Source organism: Telmatherina bonti (assembly GCF_933228915.1).
Source record: "Telmatherina bonti genome assembly, chromosome: 13".
Classification (NCBI taxonomy): domain Eukaryota; kingdom Metazoa; phylum Chordata; class Actinopteri; order Atheriniformes; family Telmatherinidae; genus Telmatherina; species Telmatherina bonti.
In genome coordinates this window covers 29,849,245-29,864,568 of record NC_136611.1, presented here as the reverse complement: position 1 = coordinate 29,864,568, position 15,324 = coordinate 29,849,245, and the positions used below count along the sequence as shown (strand labels likewise).

Here is a 15,324-nt window from a genome sequence, read left to right as displayed (position 1 = left end):
TGTGTGTGTGTGTGTGTGTGTGTGTATCATACCTGGCTGATGTGTGTAGAACCACATAATAAACAGCAAGAAAGTGAAGAAAATCCTGAACCATCAGTATGTTTTCACTTTCACAAACACTTGAATTTTATTACATCCATAAACAAACCCGTTAGATTTCTCTTACTCTGTACTGAACTCATCAGTGTTGCAGAACATGGAGGATAGTTGAGCATGTTCCATTTCAAATCAACCTCTGAGTTTCTGTCGTTAAACTTTTTTGGGGAGGGTTTGAAATATGAAATCCCTACACAGTCCAGCCCAAATAAACAGTCCTGAATGTAGATTGTTTTCTGCACAATTTTCTTTACTTTCTATTTTGAGAACTAATTAAAGTTGAATTTTTCTGATAGCAGTATATTTCTCTGTTTATTATAATGTTATTTGATTTGTTTTTGCCCACAGTAATGGAGTACTTTTGTTTCTTTTTCTCTTGTTGCATCTGCAGCCACAGCAGCAGTCCAGTAGGTCTTCCCAAACACCACTTGCCACCATCCCCTCACCACCACCTCAGTGGGCTCCCATCCTCGGCTCCTGCCTTGCCTCTGTCCATAGCCAATCTCTCTACCTCGCACTATTCCTCCCTACGGAGCCCAGCGCATCGCCATTCGGCCATGTTTGCAACCCCAGCCACACTGCCGCCACCACCGACCTTACCGACAAACAGTTTAGTGGTGCCTGGACACCCCGCTGGCACCCCCTACCCAGGTAAAGCCGAGCACCTCACATGTTAGATGATCGCCTTGCTGCAGACACAAACATCTGACAAATGATGGCTTTAAAGAATCAGCACTAGTTTTCAGTACTGATTATTTATTTATTTGTCCATTTAATAACATATTTTTCCTTTTAATAGAAAAAAGAGTGATTGTATTTATTATTATTTTTCGTTTATTTATCAAAGTACTGCTAGAAATAAGTCACATCTGTGATGTTAGAATTATTTTTTACGCTGTAAAGTTTGTGCATATCTAGATGTTTAGTAGTTTAGATGTGATTTCATACCTCTATGTAACAGCAAGCCATAAAAATTGTTGACATTTGCAAGACTAGTGTAAACAAACCAAAAAAAAGAAAAGAATCCAAAGTAATTAGATAAATATGTTAAATGGGACTGAAACTAACCATGTATGATTTGCTTTTCTGGTAAGTGCCTATTTATTGCATTTTAAATTTCCTTCTTTTTACACCTCCTAATTCTTTATATCTAACCCCGTCATTATGTCTCTATAGTTAAGCAGTTTTAAGTTTCTAAATCTACTCAGTTAGCATTTTGTCTGGATAAAGGCTATTTCTTCTATCACATTTTGGTTTTGACTTTAAGTCTTGATGAAAATATTTCTTCTTATATTTTCTACTGATTCCCTTTTACATCACCATTTCTCAGGCCTTTCCACGCAGAAAGTAAACTTGGTCATTTAAAAGTTTTTTAAAGGATCTCAGTATAAATCACCTGCAGGGGCCACAGGAAATGGTCAGGGATATGTAATAATATTGCTAACATACCAACTGTATCGTTAGAGTTGCAAATAAAGCATACCACAAACTGACAGACTATATCTATAGAAATCTCAGGGAATTATAGGGTCCTGAAGTAAGTGAAGGGCTTGGATGAGTCACTGGAAGATGTAAGCTCACAACTGAACAACCATCACAGCTGGAGACATTTCCACAGTACTGAGAGCAGCACTTTACAGCGCTGCCAAAAAAAAACCTGAATTATGTTTCATCCTGATTCGTATCAATCCATTCTAATAAAAAAAAAAAGAGAACAAAGACGTCATCTGTCACATTGTTTCCCAATCCTGGTCCTTGAGTACCACTGTCCTGTATGTTTTAGAGGTAACCCTACTTTCACACACCTGAACTACATGAATGGCTTTTTAATTAACAGGATGCAAAGAACTTGATAATGAATTTCATTCATCCGAATCAGGTGCGTTGGAGCAGGAACACGTCTAAGACATGCAGGGCAGTGATACTTGAGGACCAGGATTGGGAAACACCAGTGGTCTAAAAGACAGTTTTCTGTAAAACAAGAAAAAATAAAATGTTTCCAGTGATGATGGGTGTCTCCAAATTATGTCATAAATTTGCCAGCTGTGCATTGAATTAATAGTAGAGGGCAAGAGTGTGTGTGTTTTCTGCTGGGATGACTCTTGGTTCTCTCTTGTCTTTAGATACCAGCCTGTTGATATCATTCAACCAACCAATCATGTATTGCCAGCCTCATTCGGGGATTCTGATTGGCACATTGTCACAGGCAACTCTCTTACCACCACCAATGAGTCCCCACGTAGAAAACCCTCACAGCATGAGCTGGAGAAACAGAGAATGCCAGGTGACTATTTTCTTTCTTCTATCCTTGTTGTGAAGACTGACTGGGCGCCCGTGCCTTTTTTTTTTCCCTTGTGTCCCCCCTTCCTTCTTCCCTCCCCAACCCCTTTTTTTCTTTCTTTCCTTTTGTTTGGGGTTTTTTTTTGTTTCTTTTATTTTTATGTTATTTTGTTTTTTTTCCCTCTTTTTTTTTTTTTTTTTTTTTGGGGGGGGGTTTTCCTCGCTCTCCTTTCTTGCAGAGCATGACCTCCTGAGGCAGGAGCTGAACAACCGCTTCCTGGTTCAGAGTTCAGAGCGGGGCCGGGGGCCGCCTCCCTCGCCGCTGGCCCCCGTGTCACTTCTGAGGGCCGAGTTTCACCAACACCAGCACATGCACCAGCACCAACACACCCACCAGCACACCTTCACGCCCTTCCCCGCCAGTCTGCCCCCGGCCGCCATCCTCACCCCGCCCACCGCACCCCCCATGGTGCGTACCCAAGCCAGAAATGTGAGGATAAGTAAAAAGAAAAAGCTCCCGTAATTTCCCACCAACCTCACCTGTCACCCTACCAATCTCCTCTTTAATCAACTCCTCCCTTTTTGTTTCTGTACCCCCAAATTTACCAAATATGTCCCATAGCTGTATGAACCCCTCCCTTTTAGAGAAAATTATTTATTCAGTTTGAATTTTTCTTTTGTTTTCCTCATTCTGTCCTGCTGGAGCATCATATTTGTTCCTCCTCTGTAAGAGAGAATAGCCCCCCCCCTTCCTGTCACTTCTCCTTACACAGACACACACGTTAACATGTCTGCAGGTTTGTCCAGAAACATGCTAGTTGCCGCTCAGGTCGGTGAAACCCAACCTGCATCCTGTGTATACTCGCATGCATTCTAACTTTTCCATCTAGTGAGTTTATTGGTGCATTCATGTTACGCATCATGTTTCCTAGAAACCATTTTCTGCTTTTGAATTTTATTTAAATTTATCCACGTCCCTCGTAACTTTTGCTTGGATGTGACTTTTTAGTGTTCGCTGATGATCAAAAAGTGGAATTGCCTGAAGGCAGGGTTTAAATGGCTCGCATATGGATGTGTTTTATACGTTTTTATTTGCCTGCTCACAGAGAGCAACAAACACACTATCAACTAGATCTGTGTGTGTGGTTGTGTGTGTGTAGAAGTAAATTCCAGCAAATTATAGATTTGTGAGCAAGTTTTTTGACACATAAGTGTGTGTGTGTGTGTGCGCGCACCAGTCCAGGAACAACCATCCTTTACAATGACTAATTCAAAGCTTTGCAGCCGATCCGATGACTTCATTGCAGATAAAAGGGGGGGGGGGTGACTTCACTGTGAAAGTGTATGATAATATTTCTAATTGCTTCCATGCTCTGACTGCCATCAATTCTGAGAAGTGGAAGGAGGGAGGGGTGGTGGTGGATTGGAGGGTGGGGGGCACACACAACTCTCAGATTAGGACAGCGGAAAAAAGGTTATGACTATTCATCCATCATTTCAAATGCAAAGCAATTTCTGACAGTCGTTTCAGAGAGGTCCCCATTTGTAGCTTTTTTGGCATTAGTCTAATAGATCTAATCCATCATGCCACAACCTCTGATTAAGAGCCTGCAGTCCCATTAAGGCCCCTCTTCAAGATCATCCCCCGTCCTGTACATTAGAAATCAAAGCTCTAGTATTTATGGCTCAGTTTTAGATAAGTACAGAGGTTGTTAAGAAGGTTTTTGAGCCAACACGCATGCTGTTATCTGAAATGCTTTTCATTTCTGACATGGTAGGTATTACATACAGCACACGGTCCTTTCTTTGAAGATGAAAGAGGCGATTTTCCGAGTTTCACTAATTCCGGCGTCATTTTAGGGATTTTATTCCATGATGTATTCCCACCCCCTGCCTTTTGTTGCATTGTTTCAGTGGGATTTCACACTGACATTAATGTCCACTGCTGTTTTTTTGGGTTTTTTTGTCATTGTTGTTCTCACTAAACTTATACCTCTTCTACTCCCTCCTGCCCCTCAATAACAATGCTGCTTTTCTTCTCTTTGGTTCTTGCTTAGAGAAACAAGAGTACCGGTAATGATGATGCTGTGGTTGTTTTTACTGGTTTGTCATAAAACAAGCCAGACCTAGTATTTCCCAGCTGTTCTTCCTCTCTCTCTCTCTCTCTCTTTCTCTTATTTTTCTCTCTAGACGCCCCATGTCATTTCAGCTATGTAACAGCCCTTGGCTAATGGCTGTAATTAATGAAATTATGAAGCCTCTATATTTGTTTATTGCTGTACGCCCTCAAGCAGCTGGCCTGCCAAATGGCCACAGTGAATGACCGCTCCCTTGCCTCTGCCATGTCTTTGGACAAGAAATATCCTTAATTGTTATAAGATGAAATATTAAGCGCTAATTAGCCAAAGCTGTTCTCTATAAAACTGTGACAGCTACTATAAATTATTAAGCCAAGACTTTGTATTTTTCTCTTTTTTTCCTTTCTTTTACAAGGCCGTAAAGCGGTCAGATCCCTTTTCTCAGTGCTGGACATTAAACAGGTCGCGCCTTCAGAAATGCAGAGGAGCTGTTTAATGAGCTCGGAAGCTAGCTTGGCGTTTCCTCTCAATAGGCTGTCTGTCTTTGAAATGCACCCATTATCGCCTACAGACAGGGCTGCCAACACCGTCGCTAGCACTGCTGCCATTTTGTGTGCAGATGTAAAAGGCCCTGCAGCTCCAGACGGCCCCTGACCCAAACCTTGCTGCTCCACCAGCATCCTAGCCAAGCTTCAGCCCGCTCCACCTCTCAGCCACCCGTGTAGCAACCCTCGGAACACACTGTCTTGATTCATACCCATTCATTTTCCCTATTTTATGTAAACCCAAAACATCTGCGCCTGCCAAGAGAGCTTTGTGAAAACACTCTCGAAAAGTACCTGCAAATGGTTTGTGTATTTGTGGAATAGGAATAAGTTACTGTCACTTGTAATTAGCAGTTTTCCAAATAGAGACGAAGTATTGGCTTGCAAACAGTCATACAAAGTCCCCATTCATGCACTGGGTAACTTTCTGCGCTCGCCCCCCCCCCCCCCCCCCCCCCCCCCCCCCACCTCTTCGTCTCAGTTAACTGACTAGATTCACATGTGTTCAGGGCATGATCGGAAAGTCTTTTTTATAATATAACCACAGTTTTTTAATGGCAAATTCCAGTTCAAATTATTCTGATAGGCATAAGGTCTGGCATGGGAAAGTTTTCTTCACATCAGCTCACTGTGTGTCAGTCTCATGCTGATCTGTCCCAAATTAGTCCCTAACCACTGCAAATGCCCTAATTTAGTTTGAGTCAATTGAGGCAGACTCCTCATGTATTCTCTACTTGATTTTATTCACAGATCTGTGTGTTTCTAACTTAAAACAACAAGCTGCGTGCCTCGTGCATTCGCTTCTTGTCTATACCGCTGGGACATGTAAAAAAAAAAAAAGAGAGAGAGAGATTAAGCCATTGGAATCAGATTTCTGCTAATTTTCCAGTGAACATAAACAACCGGATCACTTTTAAAATGATCTGGTTTCTAAGCTGTCTGTATGCTCAATTGGAAAATCATGCAGGCTGAAATCATCCTGGCAGTCTGCTGAAGCGGTCGCATTGTTAGCCTGTCTGACCGTGCTTTTTAATGAAACCATAACCAATGCAAGCTTTCTGCTATACCTCAGGGCTTGTTATTCTTGATCTCAACCTGCTTATGACCAGTTACAGATGTTAATCAAGCGATTTACTTTTGTCATATAAAAATAATGACATGTTCTTATTAGTAAAAAGTTTTGCTTGAATGACTTTTGTTTTCCTAACTCTATTCTCTCTTTCCTCTTGCAGTTCGACAAATACACCCCCAAACTGGACAATCCATTCATCAGACATTCAAATGTGAGTTTCTCTTGTAATTCTGATGTAAATATGTTATTTGCATTTGGCAAATCAAATATTTTGGCATATTTGAATGTTGCCGTGAGAACATTTATCTTGTCCGTGGCTTTGTGTGCGTGCACATGCTTGAGTCCTGTACACATATCTCTGTATGATTTTTGTTATGTGTCTTTCTGTGTCTCCCTTCCTCCTCTTTTCTCCCCAGTTCTTCCCCTCCTATCCCCCAACCATGCCAGGCATGCCCCCGCTGCTCCCACACTCAGGACCCTTCAGCTCGCTGCAAGGAGCCTTCCAGCCCAAGGTCAGACCCACATCCATATCCTCAAAAAGAGAGAAGAGAATAAAAGAAAGCATGTGGTGAAAAGAAGGCACACACCTGAAATAGGAATCCCGTTTGGCGCTGAAAGCACGCTCTCAGCTAGAGTCACAATGTCTAAAGAGTGAAAAATAAAAATGAAGTTCCCTGTAAGGTCTGTCATAAAAAAAAAAAGACTTGCATTTAGACCACTATTGTAAGTTCTTTGTGCTATTTCTCTGCACCTCACTTAAGAAATCACAATATCAGGTCCAGATCTGGCTGGACCTGAACCATGGTCAGACCTGCACGCAGAGCCAAGGCATGACAGGCCGTGCCAAAAGGAAAAAAATTGACATGTGTCTGTTTAGAACAGCCAAGGAGAGAAGATGCAGGGGATGCGAAGGGGGTGGGAAGAGTGGGAGTCTGTCTGGCAGGTGCTCAGAGGCTGTGACCTGGAGTAAGCCACCAATCAAAGCTGGCCTAAATCCGCTGGCACGATTCCCAGTGGGCTCAGTCACGGAGGGGCCCTTTTGTCGAAGGTCCCTCCAGATGGTTCAAGGAACACTCTTATGCATCCAAAGCCCCGGCTAAGTGTTCTTGGAGACTAGCTTGGGGGGTTTTCAGTTTTATCTACATCAGCTATATAGAAGCGGTAGTTAAGGATTAGCGAGCTGTTCCACGACCAGGGAAGGATACGGCTTGGAAATTAGCTGTGCCACGACCAGGGAAGGATACGGCTTGGAAATTAGCTGTGCCACGACCAGGGAAGGATACGGCTTGGAAATTTAAGCATTACTAGCTAGAGGATATTCTCGAGGTTTTTTGAAAAAAAAAGAGTTTTTTTAATGCTTCCCAGTCACATCCACGCATGGAGAACACTCACAAGTCATAAGATTTGGTCCTACTATAGTACTTTGTGTGTGAGGATGTTTATCAGGGTATAATAGTGGTCAAAGTGAAAAACACATTAGTCATTCTTTTTCAGTAAGAGATATCTACTTTAATATGCAGTAAGAACAGCCAAACCAGGCTTCTACAAAGAGCACCTTTTCATGTGTTGATGTTGTTTGCTTTTTTCCAATAAATGGTGTTCAATTTCTTCTGTTTCTTCTGTATTGTAGACATATTTTTCCATTCTCTAAATCTGGTTGGTTATCACATATATTTTTCTCTTCCTGCCTCTCTCTGTCCCTGCCAGGCTTCTAATCCTATCGATGTTGCTGCACGTCCTGGAGCAGTTCCTCACACACTGCTACAGAAGGATCCACGGGTAAGCATCAGGCTGAGAGTGTCTCAGCCAGCCTGTTCTTGCTCTGCTCCTTCTGTTGAAATCCACTCACACCTGTTTTACATATGTGTGTCTAAGACAAGTGAACAGACATTTTTCTTTATTTATGTCTTGGAAATGGTGCATCTAAAGTAGCCTAGAAATAAGAATATGCATTTTCAGCTTTTTCCATATGTGTTGCGTGTTTGATAATGATTACCTGTTTGTCCATACAGATAAGTGATCCGTTCAGGACATCTGTAAGGGTAAGTAAATGAATGATCTGTTTTTAGGAATGTGTTTTTGTCTCTCTGGCCAGCCCACAAAGTCTAAAACATCAGATGCCTCAACATCTCACAATCAACCAAATGCAGGGCTTTTCTTGAGTCAGGGTTAGATACTTTATAATATGTTTCTGACGTGATCCTACTTTGTAGTCTGGCCAGAAAATCTCAATGCCAGAATCCATTCTTAGCGCTCCATTTCGAAGCCAGCAGGCTAACCCCAGTTTCTCTTTAAATTTTTAGAAACCAGGCAAGTGGTGTGCGGTACATGTCCAGATCGCATGGCAGATCTACCACCACCAGCAGAAAATGAAGGTGTGTGAGTTGCATTATCATTTTTTGCAGGAATCTTGCCACCATGTAAAACCAGACTCATTATATTGGTTATGGAATTTATAGTCTTCATAATACTAGTTGGGATGATCATATCATAGTTGGATTTAAAATTGTTTTATTATTTGCAGTCATGTTACTATTAATTTAATGATGGCCATGTCGTTGGAAGAAGGCAGATTATAAAAAAGCCAAAAGAAATTCTCCTCTTCTTCTTATAGTGTGTTTCTATGAGTACCACAAAATAGAATAAGATTTGCTTTGCAAGGATAGATTTAGTTAGGGCTGTGTGCATATGCAAAGCAGATCATAAACAAAATATGCGGGCAAAATTATCAGCTGAACTGATCAAAATTCAACATGTGGAAATAAAACTGCCTGTGTGGAAATACTCCTGGCGCAGCCAAAGGGACGGAACGGCCTCACTGCAGAGATCCTCTGCTTATGCTTCAGGCCTGGTGGTGTCAGTCCTTGGGCGCCTGAACTCCCTTTACCAAGGATTTAGCATTCCTAATCAGCTTACATACATTTGTTATGAAACAGCTGGCCAGAATTGGAGACATGGAGCCATTGTTGATGTGTCTTTCCTTCTCTGATCTCTCACTAAGTGTAGCCAAGTACAAACTCCCTTCTCTCTGCTGCTGGAAATGTTTGGCACTATTGTGTGCCAGCCTCATTTTTCTTTGTGCCTGTCTGTCTTTCTCTCAACTCTAGCAAATGCAGCTTGACCCCCACAAACTAGACATGAACGGAAAACTGGACTTATTCAGTCGACCCCCGGCCCCAGGAGTCTTCCCAGGCTTCCCGTACCCTCATGACCTGGCGCGGCCCCTTTTCCCTTCAACAGGTCAGTCGGATCCCTCAGGATGCACAGCCCAACTGAATTATCCCGAAGAATAGAAAGGATCTAAAATATTCAAATGATCTCAATATCAAAGCCCTGTGATGCTATGTTTACCTTTATGCAAATTATCATCTTTAAACATGTCAAAAAAAGCACAAATGAAATGGCAGTAACTGTTTTTTTTCCTCTCATATGATGTTCACTTAATTATAATTATAGCTCTTTAGCAGCAAATGTTTTGCCAGTAAAGGAAGTGAGATTTGCCTATGAATATGCATGACTCTGAGTCGGTAATTGACTGATTTGTCCTGCGTTGGAGGGCAACAGAAAGGAGAGCGGCCTTTGACTGGTAATTATGCAGTGGTTTGTCAGAGGCACTCCTGTAATTGGCTCTTTCATTAACAATTCATGGGATATGGGTGATGGTAACAGTGTTTTGTAAAAGAGGAAGTTGCACATTCAACACTGACCTCGCAAAGCTGCTATAGATTCGAGCATAAATATGCAACAGCTGCAATACAGGATAGTATGACTGGCATGTCAGTGGGATTACTCAGCAAACTCTTGAATCATTAAACTTACATGCTTGAAAAGCAAGTTTTTCATGCAGCGGTCAGCATGTATTTGTTATTAACTCACATTTGCATTTTATAGCTTGGCTAATTGCAGCAGTCAGATTTATGATTTCATGCGAAATAATATTGGTTTATCACGCCTCGCATCTTTAGTGATGAGTGAATACTATCTGGTTAGGTGAGAATAATGATTTCCTTTGTTCTGACAGGCTCCGGACACCCCAATCCGTCTCCATATGGCCCTGCCCCCCATCCCAGTGGCTTCCTGCCTCCTAGCCACTTGGCAGGTAAGTGTAAGTAACCTCATGTTTACAGTTTTATTCATACTTTTTTCCCCCCTCTTTCTCTGTATATCCCTCTCTCACTCTCTCTATTTTGCACTTGCATTTCAAAAGCAGTGCAAGCTACCAGGGTGGGATCTATACCATAGAAGTTCATAGTTGTGATCTCGGGTTCATTTCAAGGATAGAATCCAGTTGGCCAAAGCCAGCTGCAGCACTTCTTGTGCAAACCCGTGGCTTCCAGTAATGGAGTGTAACCATTCTACAATCAGTCAGAATGTGTCTGAGTACAACCTAAAATAACTCTTGTCTGGGCTCATTATAAGGACGTAGCTTCCGTGTCATCTTTCGTTTGTCTGGGCTAGCTGTATGCAGTACAGCATCGTAAATGCCGTTGTTTTTTATAAGCCTGCGAAACCGATTTGGTCTTGCGTATTAACAGATTTGTTTGTGTGCTTTTTATTGTCTGGTTTTTAATCTGGCCTTTATCTTTGTCCTTTTGTCCTTTACTGTTTTGTCTGAGACAATCTCTGGGTCCAGAGCTCCAAATTGATTTCATGGAGGAAACTAAAAACAATGTTATTTTTGTGCTTATGAATACTTGCTAAATGATGTAGGAAGATTTAACCAAATTTTTCCCATCTAGGAAATTTTTGTGTGATGCAGAGGAGGTTTTTTTAATTGATTTTTTTTTCTTTCTTTTTTTTTCTTTTTTTAATACTTTCTCTCTAAAACATATTAACAAACCCTAGTCTAAAACACTCTAACCCAGTCTTTTGATATGTTCTGCGTTTCTTGATGGAATATTCATTCGAAATGGGACGGCAAATTAGTTGAATGTTGTGTATGGACTCTGTTATTCCTGCTAGTTAGGAAGCTGTAGTCTGTAAAGTCTATCATTCACTGAATTTCCAGTTCACCAAGCCTAATATGAAGAACCCCTTACTCCCCTGTCATGCAGCAGTCCATTTTCAGCTCTGCCCCAAGAGCTCAGACTAATTTCCCCATCAGGCAGTATTGTTTCATTTGACCCAGCAGGGTCAAAGGCACTTAACTCCAGTTAGTGGCACTGCAATTCAGCATCCATGTGACCTGGCTACTGCAGGAACACCAGGCACAGAGTTAGGGTGGCAGCGCTTTAAAAAGTAAAAAAAATAAATAAATAAATAAAATAAAAGCCACATCTCGCTTGTAAGAGAAAAGCAGAGTGGAACGGGTTGGTGTTGGGGTGAGCACCACTAACTAGCCCCCCCTTTTGCTAATCCCTGTTTGGCATTTTGCAGATCCTTTCAGTCGCTCCAGTTCCTTTGGCGGCCTCGGCAACCTTTCAAGCAGTGCCTTCGGAGGATTAGGCAACCCTTCGCTTGGTAAGCGCTGGCCCCCCTCTCCTCCTCCACTCCCCTCACTCTCAATCTGGCCCCTATGGCCAGTAACAGAACAGAGCAGGGTAGCATTAGACCACAGACATAGCCAGGAGGGGAGGAAAAAAAAAAAAAAAAAAAAGACGCTGAGCTCTAGTTTCTGTGTCCAAACAACCATAGTCCAAGGGTGCCCAATAAGGCAGTACAACACACACCAGAAGGAACCTCCCTGCCTCCACTTGATCCACCAGTGATGTCTCCAACAGCCTGCTTTTAATCTGGCTGTGCTGCTGCCAACAGGCGCTCTTAGGTCTGCTGTTTGGTGGCAGTTCATCTATTAATTATTTGACAGATCCTTTTCTGCATCACCGTGGAGGGTGTTCTCTTTTCCCTCTGCATCTTTCTCTCTATGCCTTCCCCTCTTGTTCTTCATCCCTCCTATTTTTGTGTGCCAAATCAGTCACCCTGTTGTGAAAATGGATGTGATAGGAATAGACATGCTGTGGAATGCTAAGGTCCCTTTTTGGCTTTTCACAGCTCTCAACTCCAGAGGGCAAGTGAGTCTCCCTGTTCATCCGGTTCATAAAAAGGAGGGAGGTTGGGGTAAAGCCCTTTAGTCTAAAAGCAAATGAGTAGTTTTTTCCTGTGGTGTGGAGGGAGCCATTAACCTCTAACTCTTTCAAACAGCTTCAGTGAGAGAAACCTCCTGAGACAAAAACAAAAGCAGCTTTTGTTGTCGAGTCTTTCTCAGCTTATGTGTCTTCTAGAGGGTTTTGTGCCCAATTAACTTACAGTGGGTCCCACGCCTGTCTACTTCTTTCCTTCAGGGTCCAACAGTATGTTTTGCTCCAAGGAAGGGCCAGGAGGACTGCCCACATTTGGCAGCCCCCACCAGGATACCTGGAACAGACTTCGACGCACACCACCATCTTTCCCCACCCCGCCACAGTGGCCCAAAACCACAGACATTGAGAGGAGCAGTTCCGCCAATAGTCATGAGAGAGAGAGAGACAGAGAGCGAGAGAGGGAGCGGGAAAGAGAGAAAAGAGACTCGTCTGTTGGAAAAGAGGAGAAAGATAAGGACAGGTGGGTTGAGCCATACTGACCTTTAGCTCGTCCATACTTATAAAATATTACTGGAAAGGTATTTAAACCATAGTAGAATATATAAAGAGTGCTCATACTCATGTATATATACTATTTTATTTTAACTGTTGCGATTGTAACATTTAAGAATTAAACCCTGGTAACCTGGTCAGTATAAATCAAGTAAATAATCAACTCAGTTAACTGAAATGTTGTATTGTGTCATTACAGGGATTCTGTGGATCGCAATCGCCACTCCAACCGTTCATCTCCTGCCTCAGCACCAGTCAGCTACCAGATCAGCAGCCTTATTCGCTCAAACAGCCAGAACTCCAATGATTCGGGTCGGCATCACAGCGGCAGTGTAGACCGGGTCCGCGAGGCAGAGAAGGAGCTACTGGAGCGCCACAGAGAGTCTTCCACACTAGCTGACGTGAAGGTGAAGGAGAGCCGCTCACCAGGCAAGGAAATTCTGGAGAGGAGAACGTCAGAGGACTGCCTAAAACCCGCACAGCGTTCTCCTTCTCCTTACTCCAAAGCAGTGATCAGTGAGCAGGGAATGAAGATGCCAGGCGGGCCTCCGTCTACTCTGAAGGATAGCGAGAGGAAAGAGCCCCCATCAGCAGACCTCCTCCACAAAGTCAAAAATGACATGAAGATTAAGGAGGAGAGGAAGGAGGAGCTAGAGGTCATGGTGGTGAGTTCGGAGCCACCCCCTCCCCCACCAGCCCAGTCTCTTTCTGTACCTATCAGCCAACCAAATCCTCATCATCACCACCCACCTCTGTCCCAACAACCTCCTCTTCCCTCTCCCCGCGGTAGCGATATCCCAGCACCTGGCCTCCAAGGTGTCCCCATGGCACACTCTCTGCCACTCTCAATGAGCGCCATGCCCCAGATGGGCAGCCTCAATGTGCTAGATAGGGCTCGTATGGCCTCTTTTATGGGAGTGAGCCCACTGGCAGGAAGAGAGCGCCTTCCCCACACAGCCTTCCCGTGGGACCCACTAAGAGAGGCCTACCGCAGCCTGGACCTGCAGCGGCGCATGGACTTCCAGCTCAGGGCCGAGCAAGGACATCGCTTTCCCAATGTATATGAACAGGAGCGAGTCTACCGCGAAAGGGAGGCGCATGACTACTCACACCACGAGCACCTTTTGGAGGTGCGCAGGGAGCACGAGAGGATGCGACAGCAGGCGGAGGAGCGAGAGCGCCTCCACCTAAGGGAGGAGCTCGACAGAGCGCGCCTCCATCAGCTGCACCAGTCCCCAATGGAGGGCCATCTACCCCACATGCCCCCCTTTATGCCCCACCTTGGTGGCATGCCCTACCCAAGACTTAGCCCCTCCACAGGACACAATGGTCATCTGAACAGAACACCCCCTACTGCTGCACTAAGTGCACCCCCACCCCTTGTACCAGCCAGCAGTGCCAGGCCAACCTCCCCCAGGAGGACTACCCCCCTCACCACCACCCAGGACCCACGGGACTACTCCCCATCTCGCAATCCCAAAGAAGTAGAGGCTCGGTAGCTTCTTGGAATAGGGCGCAAAGTTTTAGTGGGCGAACTCACAAACCCTACTCCTCTTACCTGGAATCTTCTTTGGAACAAAATGCACTGCTCCTCTCCGGAGGAGAGCAAATCTCCCTAAGGGAAAGGGTATGATTGTACAAAGTAAAGGTGTGTAAGGCTGATAAAGCACATGCCATGACTTTATTTTTAGTGGGCCGGAGGTTTAATGATGTCGGTAAAGAGAACACAAGTAAGTGTATGTTTATTTCCGACTTAAATATTTGATAATTATTAATATATTAATCAATACCTTTTTTCTGCTTTGTGCCGAAAAGAGAAATCCAGAAATGAGTTTGTACATTTCCTATCCTCGTTCCATGTATAGATATCATTTCTATGAAGTTTATGTATTTTGTGCATTAGTCTCGCCTTTTTCAATATTTATCCCAGCTGATTGTGAGACATATCCCTTATGATCATGTAAAAACTTGATTTTGGATTAAACCGTCTGTAATTTAACCTCATGGTACCAGGATATCCTCAATGATGACAATGTACATTGATACATTAATAACTTGTTTTGTTTCATTTGTTTTGCCTTTGAGATATGCAGATAAATATATATTATGAGGTATTTGTTCAGTCTCTGTAAAGAAAACTGATGTAAATAACCTGTTGATATTCTTCGCTGCAAGATTACATTGTAAATTTATTAGTCTTTTTAACCATTTCTAGAAAAAACAAAATTAAATGAAACATGTGGAAACACTTGATTTGTTGAAAATAAAGGCAACAGACAAGTCTGGCCAACATATGGGAAGTATGAAGGGAGGGTGTTGTAAGGAGGCCTGAATGGATCATCTGCAATCTATGCAAAGCAGCACAGCACCCTAATGAAGAAATCACATGGAAGAGCCAAACAATACTGGAGATACCGAGAGAAACTTGGATCACACATGTTTATATGTACCAATAAAATAATGACAGGAGTATTAAAAGACTTCCAAGTCACAAACTGGACCAGCCCCTGGAATGAAAAGAAGGACACTTTGCAGTGGATGGCAAAAAAAGACTTTCTCTGTCAACCTTGTGGTGTTGTGCAGTTGTTTTTCTTAGACTCTTGTATACAAAACAAGTAGAGTTTTAGGCGTGAAAAAAAAGGAAAATGAACATTCATGGTTTAAAATGTACGGAATAAAGT

The 15,324-nt window shown here is 43.1% G+C and overlaps 1 protein-coding gene across 5 annotated transcripts in view; it reads left to right on the top strand.

Moving 5' to 3' along the window:
* fbrsl1 (fibrosin-like 1) overlaps positions 1 to 15,324 on the top strand; it is a 276,833-nt gene extending 261,509 nt beyond the window's left edge. For 2 of the 5 annotated variants that reach the window (XM_079251042.1, XM_079251041.1), the window contains 12 exons: positions 488 to 747; positions 2,616 to 2,866; positions 6,232 to 6,282; positions 6,488 to 6,583; positions 7,779 to 7,850; positions 8,084 to 8,113; positions 8,375 to 8,446; positions 9,179 to 9,311; positions 10,093 to 10,170; positions 11,448 to 11,531; positions 12,353 to 12,611; positions 12,843 to 15,324. In XM_079251042.1, coding sequence (XP_079107168.1) covers positions 488 to 747; positions 2,616 to 2,866; positions 6,232 to 6,282; positions 6,488 to 6,583; positions 7,779 to 7,850; positions 8,084 to 8,113; positions 8,375 to 8,446; positions 9,179 to 9,311; positions 10,093 to 10,170; positions 11,448 to 11,531; positions 12,353 to 12,611; positions 12,843 to 14,142 — 2,686 coding nt within the window. In that variant the 3' untranslated portion in view covers positions 14,143 to 15,324. Of the gene's footprint in view, positions 1 to 487; positions 748 to 2,219; positions 2,381 to 2,615; positions 2,867 to 6,231; positions 6,283 to 6,487; positions 6,584 to 7,778; positions 7,851 to 8,083; positions 8,114 to 8,374; positions 8,447 to 9,178; positions 9,312 to 10,092; positions 10,177 to 11,447; positions 11,532 to 12,352; positions 12,612 to 12,842 lie in introns of all 5 variants that reach the window. The other 3 variants (XM_079251045.1, XM_079251044.1, XM_079251043.1) reach the window with 3 other exon arrangements.